A 23,702-nucleotide genomic window follows, 5' to 3' on the forward strand; every position below is an offset into this window, starting at 1 on the left:
AGCAGGACTGGTCATTTCCAAATAAACATGTTGCATTTTAAGTGACACTTTGCTTTGGCGTTTTCTTTTGATTAGTTGAAGTGGTTGCTGAACATACTAGCTTTTAAAAAATATACTGTCTTTACTGCCTATTTTTTTAATATACCTTGCAGGGACTTAAATTGTGAGCTCAGAAGTGCTGGTTCAGCCTGAGGGTGAGGGAGCAATAAGTCAGTACTGGGAATTTGAAATGCTACAATTCCTCAAATATTTTGTATACATTTAGTTCATAGCTTCACTCAAAGACATATTCAAAGCCTTGAAGAAACTGGCAAGAGAGACGAGGTCTTCAGTGATGTTTCAGTGCCTAATCCTACAGGAATATAATGAGAATGTTGGTCCCTATTTTTAATGTTATGTGTTGAGCTCTAAGTCACTCAGAAAGGTTTTTAACATGGAAAGACATTCTTTGTGTTTTAAGTGCCAGATGTACAGAATTTCTCAGCAGTCTTTTGCTTTTCTCAGCAAAAAAAAAAAAAGGATATTCAGTGAGTATGGCTGTCTGCCCATCTACATATATTTGTTCCTCCTGTAAGTTATAGAAAAATATTATTTACTGTGTTGTTTGTAAAATGTAAGAGCTAACATGCCAGAAGCTAAAGGACTTCAGCAAAACAATTTTGACATGGGGAAATTTCAGGGGAAACTGCAACTTCACAAACTAAAAAGAAACTTTCCTCTGTATCACCACCCATTAAAAAAAATTCACTTCTTTACTGGCACCACATTGCTCAGAGAGGCTGTGGAGTGTCCACCCTTGGAAATATTCAAAAGCTGTCTGGACATGGCCCTGGACAATCAGCGCTGACTGGCCCTTCTTGAGCAGGGGGATTGAACCGACTGATCTCCAGAGGTCCCTTGCCACCTCAACCACTCTGTGAGTCTGTAAATGTGGCTGTGTGTTTTATGAATGACTGTTGCTTTCAAACTAAAGAGAAACAGTTTCACAGCTTCACTGGGTAGCTGGTGGTTTTCCTCCTCCTCTCCAACAGTGCACCTTCCTTATCCACGTTTTAGATTCCTTGAGCTTTAATAGTAAGTTTTAAGTCATGTTGAATCTAGCAAAACCTTCCATACCACTAACTAGTGAATGTGGCTTTTTCCAGAGCAGCTAATGCCCATACAATATCTGTAATTTCATGGTGCCTGATTCCGTCCCTTACAGGATGCTGTTCTCCAGCTGCTGATGGTTTTGCCAGTCTTCAGGCAGTTAGGCTGAAATTTCCCAGGTTTTGTTTCTTCCTTAGGCTCTTTTTGGAAAGCAAAAACACTGAAAACTCTTCTGGATATCCAACAACAGAAACGAAATATGTCATCTTAGAGACGCTGAAAATTCTTAGTTTTTCTTGGAACTTGTAAGCAGAACTTCAGCTTTGGCAAGACAACAGATCATCTCCTTTTTAGCTAATGTGGGCTTTGTCATCAATCTAAATAATTGTTAAATTTGACCAATCTCTTTGTATCTGAAAGCCTCAATTCTAGCTGTTCCAAAGCAACCTAAACTTTTGAAATGTAGTCTGACAAACGCTTCTTAGAATGATTTGCAAGTGTATAAATGCCTTTAGCACGTTATAATTGGCCCAATATTTTTTTCTTGTTTCAGAACTTTAAATGAATCTCCACTTATGAAGCAGCTATCCCTTTCTTCTGCCCCAAAAAAAGCATAATTAAGCATCTTCCAGAGAGGCAATTGGGAAGCTGTGGTTAGGCCAGCCCATGCAGGGAGACAGAGCCCTGCCCCAGCTGCTGTGCAACAGAGCTGCTTCTTCCAAAGTCGCCTGGATGATCCATAAGCAGCAGAAAGACCCAGAGCCAGACTTTTACAAGTCACCTGGAGGACTCTTGGCAACTTGGCCTTTCCCTTATTTGTTCTCTCTATTCTTATCTTCATTGATGATGATTTCCAGTGGTGGGGGTTTGTTTATTGTGTGATGTGATGTGATTCTTGTTTCTCAAATCTTGGAGTTGCATAGCAGAAACATCTGCTACTTTGACATGGTTAACGAGCAGTACATCAAACAACATCAACATTTTTAAATGTAAGATTCTAAGAGTACTTAACATTTCTAGCAGTATGTAAAGCAAAAGACAACACTGCACGCCTCACCAGAACCTCTTCTTCTTACCACAGAACCAATAAATATTGCATCATCTTTCTTTTCACATTACAGTCACAGTGCTTGACTCAGGAAAGGAAAGGTAATTGTCAGTTCCCTGTATTACCGTCATACGCACATGAAATCTTATTCATGAACAATATCCTAACTTTGAATAACACTTCTGAAATCTCTCGAGAGGCCAGAAGTGAATAATACTGAAGCAATTATTGAAATGTACTAATTACAATGAAGGTTACCGATATCTGTTTCTTCCACATTTTTGGAAAAAAAGAAATCCCACTCTAGAAATGCTTCAAAGATGAAAAAAAAAAAATTTCAGTGTATTGGTAGAACCAAACTTTGTGCAGCAGAACCAAGTTTTCTGTTAAAACAGCTTTTACAACATTATCATAGCTAATATTACTAGAGGGACAAAAAATACTGACTGTGGAGGATTTTTCATTATACTGAAGTCTCCAGACATGGCCCAAACAGAGACCATTACTGTCATTTCACATTCATATCAATCAGTGTTCTATCCTTACCTTGCATTCTGCTTTTCATGTTGTCATCAGATATTGAAATAGAAATGTGAAAGGTTTCCTTGGGGGCATGGATTGGGGAGGGAGAGGGAGTAATTTAGAGGAGATGTTTAAGGGAACAGGATGTGAGAGAACAGTAGAAGCCACATTTTGGAGAGAGCAGAGAACTTAATATCAAATGCCCTTTAATTCTGTATTTAAAAAAAATAGAAAAAATGAGTGAGGAGTAGTAAAAGAATATAAAAAAAATAGAAAAGATGAGTGTGCTCATTTGTAGTCAGTGAACCAAGTGAACCAAACAGAAGAAAATGCATCTGAAAGAGAAAACAATTAAGGACAGAAAAAAGAATTTTAATTTTTCATTCAATGTATCGTGCTTTTAAACAGGGTTAACATGTGCAGAATGAAAATACAAAGTTACACTACCTATTTATTACAAGGGAACTGTCACCTCGTGATGCTAAGAAACACATAATTTTGTTGTTTAATAATTTTCTCTTCTGTCAGTCCTTGAGCCAGGGATAATGAAATTCTAGCTATGGATTTTTGCACCCATGTGCGCAGAGTAATGCTATATATAATTACAGATTACATAGCTGATTAACGGTGACTTTGTGAGTCACACAAAAGGATAATGAGCTATTTCCTTAATAAAAAGTGTTTCATGAGTGACTTTTCTACTATTCCTTTCTCATTTTAAATGGATACATTATATATATATATGTATATATGATTTTCTACATTTCCAGAAAAATACCTCATGTATTAGGCCACACCTACCAATTTATGAATCACTGGCTTTTCTGATTTTCCTTAATTGTTAGTTTAATAACACAAGATGTGAAAAGACAGTCAACAGCATGTCAGATAAAATGTCAGTAGCAGCTTACTGGGAGTGAAATCCCAGCAGTACAGTTTCACTGCAGGCTTCTTCATAGAACTCTTTTGCCTTAATGCAATTTTGTAGTCTATTCCTGTTTAAGTGGAATTCTCAGCTCACATAGAAAAGACTTAATTTTAAAATTCAGTATTGTTATAATATACAAATAAAGAATATGTAAACTATGACTTTACCTCCTATTACCTGAATTGGTTTATGTCTTTCTTTCAGAATTCATAGGATTAAAAGACAGATAGACTCATGTTTTCAAACAGCTGGGGTGATGTTTTCGGTTTAGAAGTCTTCAAAATGAATAAATAAGCAGTTTGTTAATATATTACAGCATTTCTCTAATGTCAGAAACATTATGTTCTACAATAAAAAAAATCTTGCACTTCTGCGTTTCTCCATTTCCCCCTTGTTGCCTCATTTATCGGACCTCTCCACCTGGTATCCATACGGTACTGGTACACTTCTCAGAAGGCACTCAGCAGCAAACTCCAGACTGTCTACTTGCATTTGTCACACACAGATGTTCAAGTTATTGTTTCCTTCGGCCACCAGGTTGTGCTTCTAGAGAAAGAACCTAGTTCCCAGCTAATTAATAACCTTTTCTTTTCTAGTCAGGATCACAGAGCTGAATTGATAGCCTAAACTGGAGTGAAGTGGTACGGCTTAATCTTACCTGTGGCACTTAATGCCACAAATATGCTAGGTTTGCTTACAACATAGCACAGATGCTTTAATAATTTACAGGCCTTCCTAAAGACCACAACATAAAAGATAAAAGAGGATATGGAGGGTTGAGTGCGCTTTTCTTTAATCTCCTTTGTTATATTGAAAGTAGCCAAAGGCTGAATGACAGCTTTGCTTAAATCCTCTCCTGATTTTCAGGGGCTTTGGGTGTTGGGCTATAACATTAACTGCATTCTTTTTAAGGTACGTCACTCTAAGTCATAAATTATTAATTCTACTTTTTCCTTCTGAAAAAAGAAGAATATTTCCCAACTAAGGCATTGTATAAGGCGGTAAACAGGATTCTTGCTTGTTGCATTTCCAAAAGAACTACATACATTCTAGCAAATTGCATTTTACACCAACTTTCCAGGCATTTATTCTCCTTGGTATTATCTTACAGAATAAAACCAACAAATCATAAAGCTGTTTTCCAAAGTTTAAAAAGGGCTTTTTTGCTACGGTTTATTTCACGTGTCATAGAATCATAGAATCGTTTGTGTTGGAAGGGACCTTAAAGATCACCTAGTTCCAACCCCGCTGCCATGGGCAGGGACGCTTCTCACCAGACCAGGCTGCCCAAGGCCTCATCCAACCCGGCCTTGAACACCTCCAGGGACGGAGCAGCCACAGCTTCCCTGGGCAACCTCTTCCTGTGTCTCACCACTCTCATGGTGAAGAAATTCTCCCTTATGTCTGCTCTAAATCTGCCCCTTTCCAGTTTCATAGAATCATAGAATCGTAGAACAACCAGGTTGGAAGAGACCCACCGGATCATCGAGTCCAACCATTCCTATCAAAATAGTTTATAGGCATTGCCCCTAGTCCTATCACTACAAGCCCTTGTAAACAGTCTCTCCCCAGCTTTCTTGTAGCCCCTTTCACGTACTGGAAAGTACCTGCTGGCCACGCTTCTTTTGATATAGCCCAGGATACGGCTGGCCTTCTGGGCTGTGAGTGCACATTGCTGGCTCATGTCACGCTTCTCATCAAACAAGCACCATGAAGTCCTTCTCAACAGGGCTGTTCTCAATCACATCATCCTGCATCCTGTACTGAAATTGGGGATTGCCCCGCCCCAGGTGTATGTTGTATTGTAATGTATTTGTGATATATTTGGGTTGTAATGGGTTCTGTACTGTATTGTATTTTGCATTTTATTTTAATTTGTGTTGTATTGTAGGGCATGGTATGGTATTTAGGGTTTGGTGCTTTGTACGGTGTAGTGCGGTGTTTTATATGGTATGTATGGAAATGTTTACTATGGTATGTTGTCTATTGTATGGTATGGTTTGATAGAATATTTTGCATGGTATGGTAATTACAATGGTATGGTACGGATTTTGAAGCCAGTATGGTGTGTTTTGTATTGTGTGTATGGTACCTTTTGGATGCTATGGTTTCTACTGTGTGGCATGGCTGGTTTTCTGTGGTTGGTAGGAATGGTATGCTAAGGCATTTCTGTCATCTGTATGGTCTGCAATGGTATTGCATTTTGTGCTGCGTGCATGGTACGGCATGGGGTACGGCATGGGGTACGGCATGGCATTGCGTGGCATGTGTTGTGATGCATTTTGCAGGTTGTGTGATGCACAAGCAGGTTGTGCTTATGATATGGGATGGGATGGTGTGGTGTGGTATGCTATACTATGCTATGGCATGGCATGGCATGGCACGGTAGCTAGAAAGCTGCCTCAAGGAGAAGCACCTGGGGGTGTTGGTTGATGGCAACTGAACATGAGCCAGCAGTGTGCCCAGGTGGCCAAGAAGGCCAATGGCATCTTGGCTTGTATCGGAAACAGTGTGACCAGCAGGTCCAGGGAGGTTATTCTGCTCTTGTACTCAACACTGGAGAGGCTGCACCCTGAATCCTGTGTTCAGTTCTGGGCCCCTCACCACAAGAAGGATGTTGAGGCTCCGGAGCGAGTCCAGAGAAGAGCAACGAAGCTGGTGAAGGGGCTGGAGAACAGGCCTTATGAGGAGCGGCTGAGAGAGCTGGGGTTTTTTAGCCTGCAGGAGGCTGAGGGGAGACCTCATTGCTCCATCTAAGGACCTGAAAGGAGGTTATGCGGAGGACGGAGCTGGCCCAGAGCGGTACCGCCCGCTAGGAAGGGGAAGGCGCCGCCGCCCCGCCTCCCGCCCCGCGTGGGCCCCGCCCCCTCCCCGCCCCGCGTTGCGATGGCGGCGGGCGGCGGGCGGTTCTTTTGCACGGCGGGCAGGGGGCTGGAGCCCTTCTTGGAGCGGGAGGTGCGGGCGCGGCTCGGCGCCTCCGAGGTGAGGGCCGGGCGGGGAGGAGAAGGGGAGGGGAGGGAAGGGAGGAGAGGCGGGTGGCCGGCGCAGGGGTGGGACGTGTCCCCTCGGCCCCCGCGGGGTCGGGGGCGGCGCTGCCTCCCCCGCGACGGGGCCAGAAGGGGCCGGGGGGAGGCGAGAGGGAGCGAGGGAGGCGAGAGGGGACCGGCTGGGGCGAAGGGGGGGCCCGCGCTGGAGGGGCGGCTGCTCGCCCCGAGCGTGCTGGGTGGGTTGAATTTGGGAGATGACAGGTCGCCGTCGGCTTTGAGGATCAAGTTTAGCCGTGGTTCTAACCGAGAAAAGACGCAGCTTCCCCCCAGCCCCCTGTGCCTTGACCGGTTTTGAGGTTTTGCAGCGAATTGGCCTCTATATTCCTCGTGCGTCCCTCGTCACAGCTGGGTCAGGAGAACTACCCCCAGGCGTGAGTTCAGGCTTCAGACCTTGCAGGACCGAAGTCAGCTCGATGAATAGGGAAGAGATATTTCCTTTCAGAAAGAACAAACTGGTGAACTTTAGTCTGAGCTTAATCGATGCGCGTCTTTGATTCTTGGGAAGTGTCCCCTGTCTCTAATCCTGGACCCAGAGGGGCCAGGGTGGAGAAGGGCCAGGGGAGGAGGGGGGACCCGGGGTTGAGGGGCTGCTGCTCGCCCCAAATGTGCGTTTGTTTGGGGTGGCCAGCTGCACATCTTCCTGCCACGATCGGAGCTTGTGTTTCCCTGGAGGTGGTCAGCGTCCCTGGAAAGGTCTTCTTCAGCACAGAGGCAAAGCTGGCTGAGCTGAGGGAGCTCCGGTCTGGAGAGCGGCTGTTCCTGCGGCTCCACAAACAGCCCCCGCTCCCCGTTTCTAGGGAGAAAGGTAAGGCTGGCACCAGCTCCTTCTCTCGGGTGTACTTGGAATCGTGAACCCCGGTGGGAGTCATACAATCATAAAACAATATGGGCTGGAAGGGACCTTAAAGATCATCTAGTTCCAACCCCCATGCCCTGAGCAGGGACATCCCACTAGATCAGGCTGCCCAAGGCCCCATCCAGCCTGGCCTTGAACACCTCCAGGGATGGAGGACTTGATTCTGAGCTGAATCAATGTGTGTCTTTGATTCTTGGAAAGTATCCCACGTCTCTAATCGTGGACCAAGTGCTTTCTGGGGAGGATGGCATGGTTGGCTGGCCCTCTGTCCCTGGGAATGGTCCAGTTTTTTTAGAGCTGCTGAATTCTTCTGCAGAATACAATCCTTGCACAATTTCATCTTGGTTCTGCAGAGCTTCTAATCAGAGGGATGCCTTGGTCTCTGCTGGTGGCATGTGTGGGTACTGAGAGCTCGGTTGTGCCTGTGATGGCAGTGATGCCTGCTGCTGTGGTTCCTGGATTCACACACAAACAAAATTTGAACGCCGTCTGTTAACAGCTGTTCTCAATCTGTAGGAAAATCAAATTCTGAGACTGTAGTACTTAAGCTGAAACTACTTTTTCTTCCAGGGAAGATGCTGCATGAGATTAAAAGCCTTGTCACTGAGGAACCAAAGTCTTGGCTGGATGTAATCTCTACTTGGAGGAACCTTCGTGGGTGCGAGGGGAAAAAAGATGTGCTTCCAGAAAACAGGTTGCCTCTCAAGAGAAAATCAGAAGAAGAGACAAATATTGTAACTAAAAGGCAGAAAGCAGAACAAGTGAGAGAGCCTGAGGAATGTCAGGCAGAAGATGGAGAGAGTTATATGGTACCTGAGAGAAAGAGCGACCAGAACTGTGGGGCTGAAAGCCAGGCTTCCTTAGAAGACCTTTCCAAAAGCAGCAAAGAGGAAGCTGTTGCAAATGAGGAATTTGGCTTCAGTTTCAGAGTTTCTTGTCGCTGTAGTGGAGCAATTGCCAAAATACTTACTTCGCAGGTATGCTCAAGTATCTCTGTTTTAAAGTAATTTACCAAAGGGGAAGGGAGATGTGTAGTTTCGTTTGTCATTTCAGTTGTGTTGTATGTTTTAGAATAATAAACTGCTGGAGGTTTTTCTGTATTTTCTCAACCAAGCCCTTAATCTGCATTTGTTTTAAATAAGTAGAAATGCTAGGGTTGCTGTTAATTTCTGGGCTCTGTTACCCTGAGTATTTTTCAAATCAGTGCCTTTTATTGAGGATAAGTTGAGGTACTTGGGCTTGTGGAGCTTGAGAAGTGATCTGATACTAGCTTACAGCTACTTAAAAGGGCCCTTGCAAGGACTGTGGAGCCAAACTCCTCTCAGTTGTGGCAGAGGGTGTAAAAGAAAGGCACAGGCCAGAACTTGCGGGTCGGTGGGCTCTGACTGGGTATTGGGGAGTGTTTGTTCCCTAGGAGGGCAGTGCAGGCCTGGGAGGTGTCACAGGGAGTGGATCTTGGCCCTGGGAGAGAGTAGTGGCGTAGAGGACTTCCAGGGGCCCTTTCCATCTAGCACTGATCCCATCTGTATTAACTTTCTGCTGTGAGGGGAAAAAAAATAAACAAAGCTCTGTGTAGTTTCAATTTATGTAGATTTCTCTTACTTGAAGACAGCAGTGGTTTAACTAGATTGTTTTTTTTTTTTCTTGCTGAAGCTAGGAACGTGGGCAGGTGGGACGCATGAGCCTGCCAACATGAATGTTTGCTTAAATTTGTGTCATGTTTCAACTCTTGCACTCTGAAAGTAGTGAGAGCTTTCTAGATGCCATAGAAGCATTAAAATTGTGAGTAGCAGTTGCGTGTTTGGAGATTTCCTCCTGGGTGATCTAGTTTATGTCCATCAGAAATATTTTTAGTGCGTGTTCTATAATTCCAAAAGTGATGACAGCTTTTATTGTAGCTTGGGCGGGACTTAAACTTCAGCCTCTCACACTCCAGCTAAGCGATAATCCCTTTGTCCTTTGGTGTGTTTGCTCTACTCCCTGTGTCCTGTTGTCCGTTTTTGGGGCTTTGTAGGAATTAATCTCATAGGGATAAAGAGAGGCCCGTTCTTTTGGCAGGTACTTGAGGATTGTGCAGTTGAGGCTGAAATGGGTAGTTTTTTTAAATCTGTTGGTTTTACTGCCCGTGTCTGTTCTTCCCCCTTGCAGGAGATCGGAAGAGCCGTTGGCATAGCGCTCATGAAGCAGTTTGGGTGGCGGGCTGATCTGCGGAACCCTGATCTAGAGGTAGTAGTGCTTGTCTGCTAGATGGCTTCTTGCTTCTTCCAGAATTGCTCGCAATATCTTTCATTTTGTTCTTTGCTCCCTTTGCACATGGGATGGTGGCCTCTCTCTGTCTTTCTGCTGCTGAATTTAGAAATCATTGGGTAGCACTGAGCTAAAGTTTTCAGTAGACACTGTGTGAGTGCCTTCCCGAGCGCTTAAATACTGGAATGGCCAGCATGGCCCCCCTCTGAGGGGAAGGATCCATGCAGGTGATGGTTCAGGATCTGGCCTGCTTGCAAAGTGCTGAACTCTGTGTTGAAAGCAGAGGTCCCCTGAGCTGTTGAGCAGGTAGTTTAGCCTCTACAGGGGAAGAGAGTGAGCGGGGAGGTTGTGTTCTTGAAGAACTTGAGAATGCCATTGATGGAAGAGCCTCCTCCCAGGGCTCGTCCCTCAAAGTAGCCTGCTTTAGGCATCCTCCATGGTGCAGGCTGTGTGGAGATCTTGGAAAGGTTTCATTGCCCTTGGCAAGCTGTTTCTTCATTTCTGTGCTTGGCCTGTGGAAGCTGCTCTCAGCACTGGTGCTGGGAGGTCTGAAACCATCTCTAAAAGCTCTGAGCTCATCTACTGGCTCTGTTTTTTATCGGCTGTGCGTCAAATACGGCCTTGTTGAGCCTGAAGTGGGGCTTTTGTTCCTGTCCAGATTTTTGCTATGAAACCATTTAAGTGCTGAACACTGAGATACTTCAAAAGCATCATGGCTCTCTTAGGGCTCCATGGGGAGGGACTACAGTCATGCCAAATCTGTTGGGGAGCTCACTTGTCTTTTAAGATGCTTTCTGTAGGACAGGAGGGCATTTTCTTCAGCTGCCTATACTTCTGTAAGGATTACTCAGTTTTGCCTCCATCTGAAATGCCCCAAAAAATAAGCGTGTGTGTGGGAATAGCTGAGCGCTGGGATGCTCTCTTCAAGGAGGCATTCTGATAATTTAGTGTGCTTTCTTCCAATTAATCTAATTGTCCAAAGTGTATATTTTTGTTCTTAAAACTAGGATAAGAAGTTTGTAGAAACATCTTCTGTGTCTGGTTTAAATGAGTTAAAGCTATTGATGTGTCAGATGGAGAGTTTCAAATGTAATTTTTTTCCCCTCTTTCAGGTCTTTGTCCATCTTAATGACATTCACTCTGTGGTGGGGATTCCCCTTTTCAGGTGGGCGTCCTCCTCATCAGATTTGTTTTGTCAGTATCAGAACAGGCATAATTTCTAAATAGTCTTGCATTTGACTGTGAGCGTTTATCTTCTGGTTTGATATTCACTGGACTGTCGTGTTAGTCTTGTGTTCTGTGTGGAGCTTATCTGCGCTTGTAGGCCAGACTTTGTGATGAGTTATGGATAAAAGCAAGCTGTCGTTTATGTCTGTCTGCAGATCTGTCCAGGTCATTTATTCTTTCATATTACATGGGCTTTTCTGGGTGGTTGTGCTGTTGCCTAACATTGATTTTTTGCTGCCTGCAGGCTTCCGTTGGCAAACAGACAGTATATCAAAACAGCAGGGCTGCGGTCAACAGTTGCATGGGCCATGGCATCTCTGGCTGAAATCAGGGTAAGCCAAATGTTCATGGCAAAGCTGTAGAGTCCCAAATGATGGAGGGGTTGCTGCTTATCGGGGCAGGAGCAGGGAGCTTTGAAGAAGTGTGGTGATTGTAGTGTCCCATGCTCTAAGACATGAATGAGGAAAAGGATTCACAGTTTTTTTCACTCTCCAGGCTTCAAATTTTGTTTGGGTTGCTCTTCCGAGGGGAAAATAGAAGCGAGTGTGATATTTTCCACAGATTAATTTGGTACCAATATCTGTCTGCAGTCCACTTTTAGTCTTTTCCACTAAACATCACCTCAGGGCTACATACATCGATGCATTGTCTCTAGTGAAACTACTAATGTGTTTTGCTATGTTCTCTTGCAAGCCAGTTGGGCCTGGAAAACCAGTAATTATTTTTACTTACACTGCACAGTGGGAATACCTAGGTGATCCGTACGTCAGTAGTAAACTTTGTCCTGGGAGAGGAGTTTGTCTTGCTTGAGATACAATAACCCCTTTATTTTTGCAGGCAGGTGCCTTTGTGCTGGATCCCATGTGTGGGCTGGGAACGATACTTCTGGAAGCTGCTAAAGAGTGGCCTGTGAGTATCACAGTAGCAACAGGCAGGACCTTGTAGTTCCATCGGGAAAAAATGTGTGCAACCATTATACCAAAGTGCGTTACTGAAAAGCTAGAACCAAACCGGTCCTTCTGTGCCGTTGTTGAGAGTGTTTTAGGACAAACATTGCTCCGCAGGAAGCACAGGGTTTGTGCAAGACAGGCATGGACTTCTAAAAGTGCCTCGACTTATCCCGGGATCAGAGGTGTCAGTGGGACAGTACAGCCAGTTTCCACTATTAGAGGCAGCATGGCTGTTTGTAGCCAGCTGGGGTCTTGCTGTTAGTACAGAGCCTAAATGTTTCTGTAAGTCACAAGTGTCTTGAGCAGACCAGAATACGGAAGGAGTCAAGAGTGCTCAAACTTCACCCAGTTCTCTGTCCTCTGAGTCTATGTATTGCTTTGTGGAATGGTAGTAGATCTCCCAGCAAGGGGTTTATCTTGGGAGAGGTGTGCAACAAGACAGTTCTGAGAAGCCTTTCTAAAATAAATACACCTGGTTCCCGTCCAAGTGACTTTTCTCTTTTTCTCTGAACAGGAAGCGTGTTACTGGGGTGCTGATCTAAGTGATTCACAGTTAGAAGGTGCAGATGAGAATCTTAGGACTGCAGGCTTGATGGATAAGATTGAGTTGCTTAAAGCTTCTGTGAAAGGTATGGCTGTAGGCTTTCCAAGTGATACATGTTGGAAATATTTTGTAGTTTTAGGATTACGCAGGTAACATAGGATCTCTTGAGGTTACGTGTAGTAGAGCTACCTCTTAATGAAAGAGCCAAGTAGTGACTGTAGTTCTAGAGAATGGATAATTTTTTGCTTTCCCCTCCCTGCCTCCTGCTCCCAGGAACTTTGGTGAGAATATACTCAGCAGAAGACAATGAAAATAATAATTGTCAGACATGGGCAGTAGTTGTCTGTCTGAATGGTAAAGTTTTGAATGCCACAGAGAGTACATACTATATAAGAATTCTTTGTCTTATGGGAAAACAGCAAGGACAGACAAAAAGTGGTTTGTAACTTCAATTTACCAGATAAGTAATTGCATTAAGATCAGCTAATTCGTTGATGTTTTGCAGTACGAGTATCTTAAATGACGATGCCTTTCTCCTGGAAGACTCTCTCCTGCTCATGCTCTCACTTCATAAGTTAATCAGGGGAGAACATAATAATTTAATGACCTTACTCTGGACCTCAAAGCCTGAATCTAAATTAGTCATTTATGAAATTTACACCAGACGAGAGCTGGGTGTTCTTCCCTGTGCACGGGTGACAAAGCGTTCATATTTTTTAAACTTGCAATGTATTTCTTATCAGAACTGTAAGAAATATTATGTGTTTTTTGTAAGAACATATATAGCTTTATTTCTTCTTTAAAAGCTGTGATTGTGCTGAGCTTCTAAGGTAACGGACAGTACTTTGATGTCAGGCTTTTCTAATACTGAACAAGTAACTGGTGTCTTTGTCACTGATCAGATGCTGTTATTTCTGCATGTGTTGAAGGACTGTAGGTAACTTGTCCTTCCATTTGTAGATAAAATTGTTCTAAAATTGTTGGGCTGCAAGTGTTGATCCAAGGATGGTCCAAGAAATATCTCCTGCCAGTTCTGGAAAGGCTGGCATAGAATCACGACAGGATTTAGGTGAGAAGGGACTGCTGGAGCTCTTTAGTCCTGTCATCTGCTGGGAATGAGGCTAACCCTAAAGCTGGGTCAGGTTGCTGAGGGCATTGTCCAGTCGAGTTCTGAGCATCCTGAGAGATGGAGAACCCGTAGTCTCATTGTTTGGCAAGCTGGCAAAGCCCTGTCTGGCCGGCGTAGCCTGGTATATGGCCAACCTTCATCACCACAAGGGTGCAGTGCTGCCTCATGGTCACAACAACGGACTGTTATAGGATGCAGAAACTCTGGGAAGGTACTTCAATGACTCAAGCTCCAACAGAACCTAGGTGATTCTGATTGGAGAAAACGGGGATAGAGAAGAATTTAAAATGTGGTTCGTTGCCATTCATACATGTACTTAGTGTAAAATGCTTGCAAGCTTAGTTCTTCTTTTGTGTTTTTGCTTGTAAAGATTCCCTTGTGTTGAGAAGCAGCAGCTGATTTGGACCCATGCAGTCCCTTGTTTGTAGAGTCTTGTTATGGAGCAAATATATCCCCACTAACTAGGAGTCTGCGAGCTAACCCACACACTCATGCATTTGTCTCTTCTCGGTCTGCATTGGGTTGGTGGCTTTGTGGTGCCATTTGTGAGGAAAGGTACAGAAGGAGCCATGAGTCTGGGTGCATAACCCGCAAAAGCATTGGCAGGCAGTTTTGTAAGGTGCTTGAGGGCATAGCTGCTGCTCGTTTTCCACACAGGACGATTTAAAGACCTGCCTTTATTCTGCAGCATTGCCATTGCCTTCAGAAAGCTTTGATGCTGTGATTGCAGATATTCCGTTTGGGAAGAAGTTCAAGATAACAAAAGTCTTTCAGCTCCTTCCAGATATTCTCCAGGAAATGGAGAGGTACGTGTGGCCCTTGACATGGTATACGTGTTTGGTGTAAATGTCATGATGGTTTGTGATCCTAAGTGTTCAGCCAGCTTCAGGTTTTCTTTATTCCAAACACACTCCAGTTTTTTTAGTCGGATCCCGTGCAGCCAGTGAAAGTCCGAGTCCTTTAATTGTCCCTTGAAGGCTGTTGTGGCTTGTCTTGCAAGCTGTGGAAATGCTGGCGGCAGCACAAGCTGACAAGGAATGAGCTTGTTGTGTGGGCTACATTCGCAAGTATTCTTTCCAAGGCACGATGGTTAAATGTTTGAGTCACACTCACAAATACCCTTAAGGCAGAAAGGAGAAAGAGGAGAGGATGACCTAGATGAACTTAACGCACGGCCAGGTGGATAAAGCGTCTCCGTTGAGGTCAGCTTGTATAAAATCATAGGCTTTCCTTTTGGGTTGACAATCAAGCTTTTACTAGCCTATATTGTTGGGAAGAAAGATGTCAGACCAGAAAATGGTGGTATCAATTTTCCTTTCTGTTAGTGTATATCCAGTTGGCCACCTGGTCTGCTTTTAGATGCCTCCTTTCATCTTTCACCCTGTTGTTTTGTAGCAGAGTTCAGCCAAACTAATAGCAGGCTGCTTCTATCAGGCAGTTCAAACCATGTGCTTCTTTATTTCTTTTCTTGGCTGAAAGGCTGACAGTCCTTTCTGTAGGACTGGTCTTCAGCAGTGTTCATTTTGCTCACCCAATGCAGGAATGCAGTGGGAAGGTGGTGAAGAAGGTGTGGTAGCTCCACAGAACAGCAGGGCAACCTTGTGTCAGCTTACAGTGACCAGCCCTCCCTTTGACTCTGCTTGTAGTCTGGTCTTATTTGCTCTGCTGGGCCACTCTAAGCAAAATATTTCCCTGGGAATGTGGAAATGAGGAAGGGACCGTTACTGTGAGAGCCCCACGAGTAAGACTGTTCAATCCACTTGCTGTGAACAGAGCAAGGATAGTCCTATTTTCTCCTCTCTTTCAAAGCCAAGTGTCACGTCTGGTCATGTACTGTGAAAAATGGATTACACACAGTGATGAATTTTCCTCTGCTTCCTGAGTTTGCAAACCATTAAGGATCAGTGGAACAGAGAAAGAACAGACCTTTTAAAGTTTCCAAATGGAAAGGTCAGCTTCAGAATTGCCTTACCAATCTTCTGTTGCCCTGGGAAGCTGTTCCTTTGCAGAGTGGTGGAGGCTTATGCAACCGAAAACCAGTGTTTGAAATTGATACTCCCCTCAGTCCTTGAAATAATACCAAGAGGGGGAAAACAGAATCTACCTTCCCTGCTGATGCAGTGGAAAGAACTCCTGAGGCCAGAAATGTTTGGGAGTTAGGATAGGACCTTGTTCTCCCATTTAGAAAGAGTTATAAAGATAGGGAATTTAAACTCCATTTGGAAGTGTAGTTTATCGAGTTGAGCCATGAGCATTAACAGGCCTAGTGTTTTGTTGAATGCAAGTGCCATCTGAAGCGTCAGCAGTGTTGAGTTCTGCACAGATGAATGCATGTCAGGCAGAATGAACACCTAACCTATTTTTTTTCCTTTTTTTTTTCCAGAGTACTGCGTGTTGGAGGCACTATTGTATTGCTACTGAGCCAAGATCTCCATAAGCGCATTGATGGCGTTGCCAAGCATGCCAAAAGTGACTCTCCTATTGTCTTTGCTGATGGCGCAAGGGAAGCTGCCATTGCAAAAGCCCTGAATGTTGATGGGAACGCTTCCTCCTCAGTGAACGGTGTTGAAGAAGCTTCCGTCAGCAGCAGACAGACACGGTTTGGGTCTCTGGTGCCAGATGGTGTCTATGGAGTTAGTCTTGGAAAGACGGATGCTTTCATACACAAATACAAGAAGATCTGTACTGCTGGGAATCGGTAGCTTTCTTGCACTGTGTCAAAGTGAACTTGAATCCTGATACGCTTCAAGAGTAGCATGGCAGTGATCTGGTGGAGCCTTGTTGATCGGAACAAAGCCTGTGCCATCTGTTAGTCCAGCTCACTTTCTTTGGATATCGGAAGGTTCTGCTTTTCTCTCCTTCTTTTGGAGAGGTGGAAGATGCCTTATAATGCATCAAGTATTTTTACTGTAAGATATTGTAATGAGGTAGAGTCCTGAAATCCTTACTTAGACAAAACCTCTCAGTATTGGGAGGAGTTTCTTTGTGACAGAGACTTCATTTGCAGAACTGCAAACCCAAATGAGCTGCTATTAACTGTGACTGGATTTTCACCTTCAGCAGTGTTTTTAGGAAGTACATCTTGTCTGCAGGAGTCTCCAGCTCTTTTTGAGGTCTGGATGTGTACTTTTATTGTGTGTCCCTTGCAGTATTACTTGAAAGCTTGTTTCTGATGAGTTTGAAATGTTGTTATTCAGATCCCTTGGAGTAGAAAATAAACTATTTTCTGTGTTAATTCTTTGCAGTGTTTGTATGTGTGTGACGGGTGTGCTTTGGCTTTTTAGGGTGAAGAGACTTAGTTCTATCAAAAAGAATGATTTTCCTCACTCAGTAACGTTAGTCCAAAAGCACTGTGGAAGATGGAGAAACTTGCCAAGTTCAAAGTGACTTCTGTGAGCAAAGCAGCATGTGGAAAAATTCTCCTGAAGAGAGAGAGGTCTCAGCAATTCTTGTAGTCTCTGCAAAAGGTTTGTTGGAGGGAAGAATCTAATCCAAGGCTTCCCCATGGCTGACAGGGAAGTATTGGTATGGAGAAGGACTACGATTGCTTTCAGCTGCTATTTTGAACAAGCCTTTGCAACTTGGCAAACTGAGATGGACTCATGAATTGTGTTCCTCTGCTGTGATTAGCATGGAGATAGCAATCAGAACTGTCTGAGTTGGTATGGGCTTTTTTTCTTTTTCTTTATTTGAAGTTCATTGTTGGAGCCAGTTGGAAGCATTTTTTTATGCAGGTGCTTTCCACAACACACAGGCTCCAGTCTGAAGATGTTAGAATTTGAAGTAAGAGCCTGTGGTGCAGACTGCACTACGGAGACCCAGAGGGCAGGAGGATATGGGCCAGATTGGTAAGATCCTGCTGCAGTGACTTCTGCTGGTGAGCTGGTACCTGGAAACATTCTAGTGCACTGCAAGTCTGCTAGTATGGATTTCTGGCTTAAACCAATATATTTCTAATTATACGCCCCCCTCCCCAAGTCAGCTTTCAAAGAAGTTTTAGCGAAGACTATAATGAATGTGTCCCAAGAAAGGTAATGGATAACTTGTTTGTGCCATTAGTGCTCTATCAAATACATGCGGTCAATTATGGATCTTCTAACTGGCACCTGTGCAAGTTTGTTGTAGGAGGTGAAGCTTCACCTGGGTTTAGTTCTCAACGTGGCCTGGGGCCATAAAGAGTGGCTATAACACTTTTCAGCGAGGGGCAGAAAGAGAGGTGATATTTGGGTTTTTAAATTTTTTTCACGTGAAGTTGTGTGGCCACGATAGTGAAAATGTTAGTGTGGCAAAATGCTCATCTGAAGTTATGTAAAATACAGGGCTTAAAATCTGTTCCGTTGTCCAGAGCTGCCTCATCTGAAGACTGCTGGAAGTTCACAGTGAGTTTGAGTTACATCAAGCATCTTACAAAGTCGTGCCTGTAACAAAACAGAGGTGATGTGCAAATAGTTGGGGGGGGTTGAGCTGAGTATTCTTCAATGTTGCCAACAACATTTTCATTTACATGGCTTTGATTCCTGTGTCAATTTATGCCCTTAAGCAGTTGGTAGCCTGCTGTTCCCAAAGGCACTGGTGGCCTGTAATAAATCAGATTTTTTCTTCCTTTCTGGATTTTATGAGCCCTGGCAATACTGGTCTAGAGAATGGCCAGCTGACCTTTGATTCCTGAACATCTTGTCTCAGTTTGTGTCTCGCAAATATTTTGGGAAAAGAAATACATCAAAACCTTAGCTCCTGCTTCATTGGTGCCACTTTCTCATGTGTTGCCTCTATTCTCTGATACAGATAAAAGGAACTTCTGTTTTTGCTCTTCTTAATGTCTTTGCATCTTTGTTCCACCATGGGGATGAGCACTGAGTGGAGACCCTGCTGCCATCGGTGGAGTGGGCAAATGACTTTCAGGGAGAACTGCTGGAGAAAATTCCTTTTTTTACTGTTCTTTCCACAACCTACCAAGTTTGGACTTGTTGATTTTTGTAGGATTCCCACTGGTCTTGGGATCTTTCCACAACCATCTGCCTGCAAATTATTTGCAAATGCCAAACTCCCAGCATTGCAGAAGATTATTGCCACAGAAACGTACAGGGGGAGGTTTGAGATCAGGTGTGCCAGGAGTGAGCTGGCTTGATCTCTGAACACAGGAATCCACACGGCATTTATTTCCAGACTTCATTGCTGGCTACTTTTTATAGTGTTAGGGGTTTTTGCCTTCCACTTGTGATTCCACATCCAGCTCTGAAGCTGCCGTGTTAAGAACCAATACCTTGCAGCATTGGGTGAGATCAGTCAATAAAAGGTATGAGCCCTTGAGCTCCTTAAGTGACTTAGATGAGAATATTAGCAGCTTAAAAGGTGGGTATGTATCTGCATCATTAAATTCTGTAATTCTGTCCTTTTTCAATTTGAAACTGGATGAAGGAAAAAGCAAAAGCAGAACTGGTCTTATGTGCCATGTGAAGGGAGTAGAGTGGACATGGCCTTCAGCGCAGGGGTGTTTCAGTTCCAAAACTCCCCTGGGTAGAGGAGAGGCTTGTGGAAATAAAGCTAAATGTGAGGAGAAATGGGACTGAATACCAACCCCCCCAGCAGGCTGAGTACAAGGCTTTAAAAACTAAGTTAGTGGAGATGCATCACAGCTGGGGACAGCACACTGTTCATCAGAAAAGAAGGCAGCAAGGGTATCTCACTCTGTGAAGTGGGGGATGGGATGTCTGGGGACAGGCATAGCCAATTCCTGTTGTCAGCAAGGACTGTGATTCCCTTGCAAGGGCTGTGGTTCAAATGCCCAGTTATTTTCCAAGATTAATTGCAGCTGCTGCTCTGACAATCCAGCCCTCCAGTTGACCTGTGCTCATTATAACATCATTGTTATATCACTATCATACTAAAATACACCCCTACACTTAAGGCTACCTTCCTCCTCGACAAACCATTCCCACAGCCTCTCCTACTCAGCATTCACAGTTAAGTTTGGCAAGCAAAGTGAGAACAACTTTTCAACCAGTCAGCAGGGTTGCATCCCAAAGGTGAAAATTGCTATAAAAATGTAAACAAAGGGGAAAGTTGTGAGGGGAAAATGTTATCTAAACTTCTGGGATCAGCCGGTAGGCAGGACTTCATCTTGCCTTCCCCTACTAGAAAGTCATCTGGAGGAAGACAGTGGTGTTATGTATATCTTTCCATCAAACTAATTACTAGTATCTCTCTCTACTTTGACTTTAACTACCTATTTCTTACTTGCATATCGCTCCAATCTGTGCTCAGGTGCTTGACTTTCAATGTATTTTTGCAAACAGTATCTTAGGCCCAGTCACCACCTAACCCTTATTTAGTCATTGAGTTGCTATAATCAATTGTTCTCAATAAAATTGACTTGTTTGCACATCTACAAGTCTTGGGCATCTTACTAACTGTTAAGAGGGATTTAAAGGGGGCTTCTGACTCAAACTCAGCAAGCTAGACAAGACTGATTGTCTTTGCAAGGCTGCTGATAAGCTTCTGAGTGAGATGGTGTGTAGTGCATGCTGGACAAATATTAATTGCTCTCACGTGATTGCTCAGTGTACCGTGCTCTGGCAAGCCGGACAACATATTTTTGTCCTTGTGAAATTGTCACCTAAAGGGTTAAGCAGATCAGTAAACTCTCCTTTCTGAAGTCTCTTGTGTTTTTAGGACCGATCTCATCTTCTGTGCACTGCGTAGGGGCTGGAGTGGACACAGCATTCAGTGCAGGGGTGTTCCAGTACCAAAACTCCTATGGGGAGCGCAGATGCTGTAGCAGGAACTGCTGCTTCTGCGCTGGGGAGCAGCTTTGCTGCTGGGTGCGGGTGCATGGAACTGTCGGGAAGGAACTGGGCAAATGGCTCCACGGATTTCAATTAGCAGTCAAACACAACAGTTCTGGAAGAGGATTCATTATTATCATCATTTATGTTGCTCCTTAATGGCTTTAAAATAAAAAATCATCCTTGGTTGCTCATAGAATGTTGTCTGCAGCATGACAAGGACCTATACAAAACGCATTTAAGCTGCTAAGTAACTGCTGCTGAAGCTGGCCACAGGGCTTCTGTGTATCCACGGGGAATTCTTTCAGACTCCTCTGTTGCAGGCTTGTTTGGTTTGCACCCTTGCAGCAAGGAGAGGCTGCTGCTGCTGGTGCAGAGTAAGGACCAAGGGACATGTAGTGAAATGAGCGTGAGGTATTGGGTGGCTCTTGTGGGAGTCTTGGAAGCAGTCACATATGCTGCAGGGTGCAGCCCTTGATGCTCCATGGGCCCTGCTTGTCTGCTGTGAGAGCTGTGTATGTTACAACGGCTTCGCAGTGGGTATCTCAGTGGTTTACTTGCTTACGGGTTTTAACAGCAAAGTACATCAGTAGTTTCAGACTTGTGTGGCTGTACAAGGTTTCTTGAGCATTTTTAAACTTCAGATCTCGGTACAAATTAGCTGCCTAGTAGGGCTTTTTTGAAATAGCTTGCCTTGTTGCTAACAAAGAAGTCCAGGATGAGAAGCATTGTTGAAATAATGCTTCCTACGGATGTGTGCTGAGAAAAGAGCATGCTAGCTGCAGAATTCTTGCTGTTTGTTTCACTGTTATAAAGCACAGCATGGATTTTAAATTAGTGTGTTAGATCTAACTGAACAGAATGCTTATTTAGTGAAAATGCGTGCTGTAAGCCCAACAAAAAATAAGAGTTCAGTGTATTTCAGAAAGGAAACTTTGCATGAGTCATTTATGCTTAAGATGTTTTAATTTATTGGCTCCTCATGTGTTGTTTATTTTTTTCTTCTAAAAGAACCCTAAACAAGTAGTTTCATTGTCCTAGATCCTTGTGTATCTCAGCTGCTTTTTGACTCCGTGTTGTCAGAGAAGGTAGAGTTGAGCTAGCAGCAGTTAAAGTAATAAAACTAGAACCAGGTAGGTGTTTCTTAGCTGAAAAGAAATTGAGTCCTCTTATTGAAAAATGGGATAATTATGGCCTGATCAGTGCTTTCCTATTTAAACTTATTGAACTAGAGTGTAGAGCACAGTAACGTGAGGAGTAAAATGTCCAGATGATTTGTTTACCTTGTACCTGTTGGCGTTCCCTTTCTAAGATTTAATTTGGGGGCTGGAAATAAATTGTAACTATTACCTGATTTGATCCTTAAGATCTATGCAGGCAAGAAGAGAAGGAAGTTCTTCTGTTTTTTTTTCCCTTTACTGTTCTGGGAGTGATTAGAAATACTGTGTTTATGAAGTGCATGGACATTTCAAAATCAAGACAGTACAGTATGTTACCATGTAGTTCCAAAAGTATATGCTTATCACACTTCTTTTATTCATCCTCAAAGTTGCAGTCTCAGGTTATCTTGTCTAGTTCTCTTGCTTTGGCTTTTTATCTGAGTTCCTATTGCTGGAGAACTTGGCTGTGCAAGACAACATGGGTTACCAGTGCAGCTAAGTCGAGCAGCTGTGCTTTTGTCTCCCTGTGGAGCTTTAAAGATAAAACAGGGAAGGAGTCTGGCGTAGTGGGGAAGAAAAACCATACAACTCAGCAGGCTCGGATGATGTTAACCTTTAAAATGGGTGGTGTTTTAGTAGGACTCAGAGAATCATGCTGAGTGCATTCTCTGAGCTGTGGACAGAGCCTGGGGCTGCAGGGCAGCTCAGGTAACTTGCTCTCATGTTGTGCTAATGAGGACAACATGAGAGACATCTTGCAGGTGAATCAGGTATTTTTGGCAGCCTTTGAACACCTGAGTGGTGCACAGGGCATGTCCTTTAGCTACCTGCAGCTTGCTCAGCGAACTCAGTTTCTCTCTGTAGTTGTTGCGGTAGAGGCTTGACTCCCAGCTTCAGATGGGTTGTATCCATATTCCAGAAGCGTGGCACTGGTTTACTTTGCAAGTTTTGCAGATCAAGGAGGGTATAAAGAATCATGGAATCATAGAATAGTTTGGGGAAGAAGAGGCCTTAAAGATCATGTAGTTCCAACCCCCCTGCCATGGGCAGGGATATCCCACTAGATCAGGCTGCCCAAGGAAGACTAAGGGTTCATAATATTTAGGCACATACTTTACCGATTCTGCTACTTTAACATTTTGGATGCAATGGAAACACTGGTCAAATACTGGAGGAATCATGTCATGTCACAGAGACACCTGTTCACATGTGAAAATAATTTCTTGTTTGCTCTTCAGTGTTTTTGTGTTTAAAGGTTTGTCTTTGTTTAAAAGATACAGCAAGCCATCAGTAATACACCATGAACAGCAGACAGTCTGCTGTCACGTTAATTTTTGCAGCTTGTGGTTTGAAATTTGCTTTCAGTTCAATAAAATAGATGTGAATATCAGATTTCTGGTGAAAAAGAACCAAATGGATAGGTCACCAGTATGCTGATGTGTTGGGGAAACTTAACATTTGTTTTCTTTGGTAATAACTTGGCCAGGTTTTTTTTGAATTTGTTGTGTTATATTTGAAATCTATTAACAGCCATATTTGAGAAGTGGTTTGGAGTTGCAACAATTGATAAATATGAGCTTCGTCTCTATAGTCAACATTTTAGACAGTAGCTTTGGCTTCTGAGTTAAAAGCTCTTGAGTTATGCTGAAATGTGCTATAGCGGTGTGTTAAAAGGAGGATTTTAACCCCCTGAGTCCTCTGTAACAAGAGGCTGGGTTTAAGACCAGGAAGGAAAACTTTGTGAACCATCAGACCAATGAGCGCTGCAGTGTAGTGGTCAGAGCTGGCCCAGCTTTTCGTGAGTCTGGAATATCAGCCCCCAGATTGTTAGCACTGGGGAGGATGCTTTAGATGATTCTCTCTCTTCTTGAGGAGACAGACCAATTCAGTGGTTTCTGGGAGATCTCTTTCATTCTATATTTATGATCCGTGAATAAACGTCATTTTTGTCCCTACAGGAAAAAGGGCTGTGGAATAAAATGGTGACAACGATGATGATGATGATGAACCAAATGAATATAACCCTAACAACAGCTTCCTAGATGATGAGGAAGAGGAGTGCGAGCTGAAAGATGAAGACTGACTGGGAATCAAGTTCAGAAAACAAGGATAATGAGGATGTTGAAAAGCTTTTGCAAGGAGCATGTAGATTTGCAAAGACTGAAAAGGA

At 43.7% G+C, this 23,702-nt stretch overlaps 1 protein-coding gene across 1 annotated transcript; it reads left to right on the forward strand.

Annotated features, from left to right (window-relative positions):
• Positions 1 to 6,453: 6,453 nt before the first annotated feature.
• Positions 6,454 to 16,798, forward strand: LOC138718358 (THUMP domain-containing protein 2-like). The gene is made up of 10 exons (XM_069852806.1): positions 6,454 to 6,569; positions 7,307 to 7,439; positions 8,061 to 8,467; positions 9,639 to 9,716; positions 10,850 to 10,902; positions 11,209 to 11,296; positions 11,802 to 11,873; positions 12,429 to 12,543; positions 14,276 to 14,393; positions 15,971 to 16,798. The coding sequence occupies exons 1-10, from the start codon at positions 6,474 to 6,476 to the stop codon at positions 16,287 to 16,289; spliced, it is 1,479 nt and encodes a 492-aa protein (XP_069708907.1). The 5' UTR covers positions 6,454 to 6,473; the 3' UTR covers positions 16,290 to 16,798.
• The last annotated feature ends 6,904 nt before the right edge of the window (positions 16,799 to 23,702 follow it).

The sequence above is a fragment of the Phaenicophaeus curvirostris genome, chromosome 2, assembly GCF_032191515.1.
Source record: "Phaenicophaeus curvirostris isolate KB17595 chromosome 2, BPBGC_Pcur_1.0, whole genome shotgun sequence".
Lineage (NCBI taxonomy): Eukaryota > Metazoa > Chordata > Aves > Cuculiformes > Cuculidae > Phaenicophaeus > Phaenicophaeus curvirostris.

Excerpts from the sequence above, each read along its gene's own strand:
- LOC138718358 (XM_069852806.1), top strand. The coding sequence starts at position 6,474 with ATGGCGGCGGGCGGCGGGCGGTTCTTTTGCACGGCGGGCAGGGGGCTG. Across the intron at positions 7,440-8,060 it reads CCCCGTTTCTAGGGAGAAAG|GGAAGATGCTGCATGAGATT; the intron begins GTAAGGCTGGCA and ends TTTTTCTTCCAG. Across the intron at positions 11,297-11,801 it reads CATCTCTGGCTGAAATCAGG|GCAGGTGCCTTTGTGCTGGA; the intron begins GTAAGCCAAATG and ends TTATTTTTGCAG.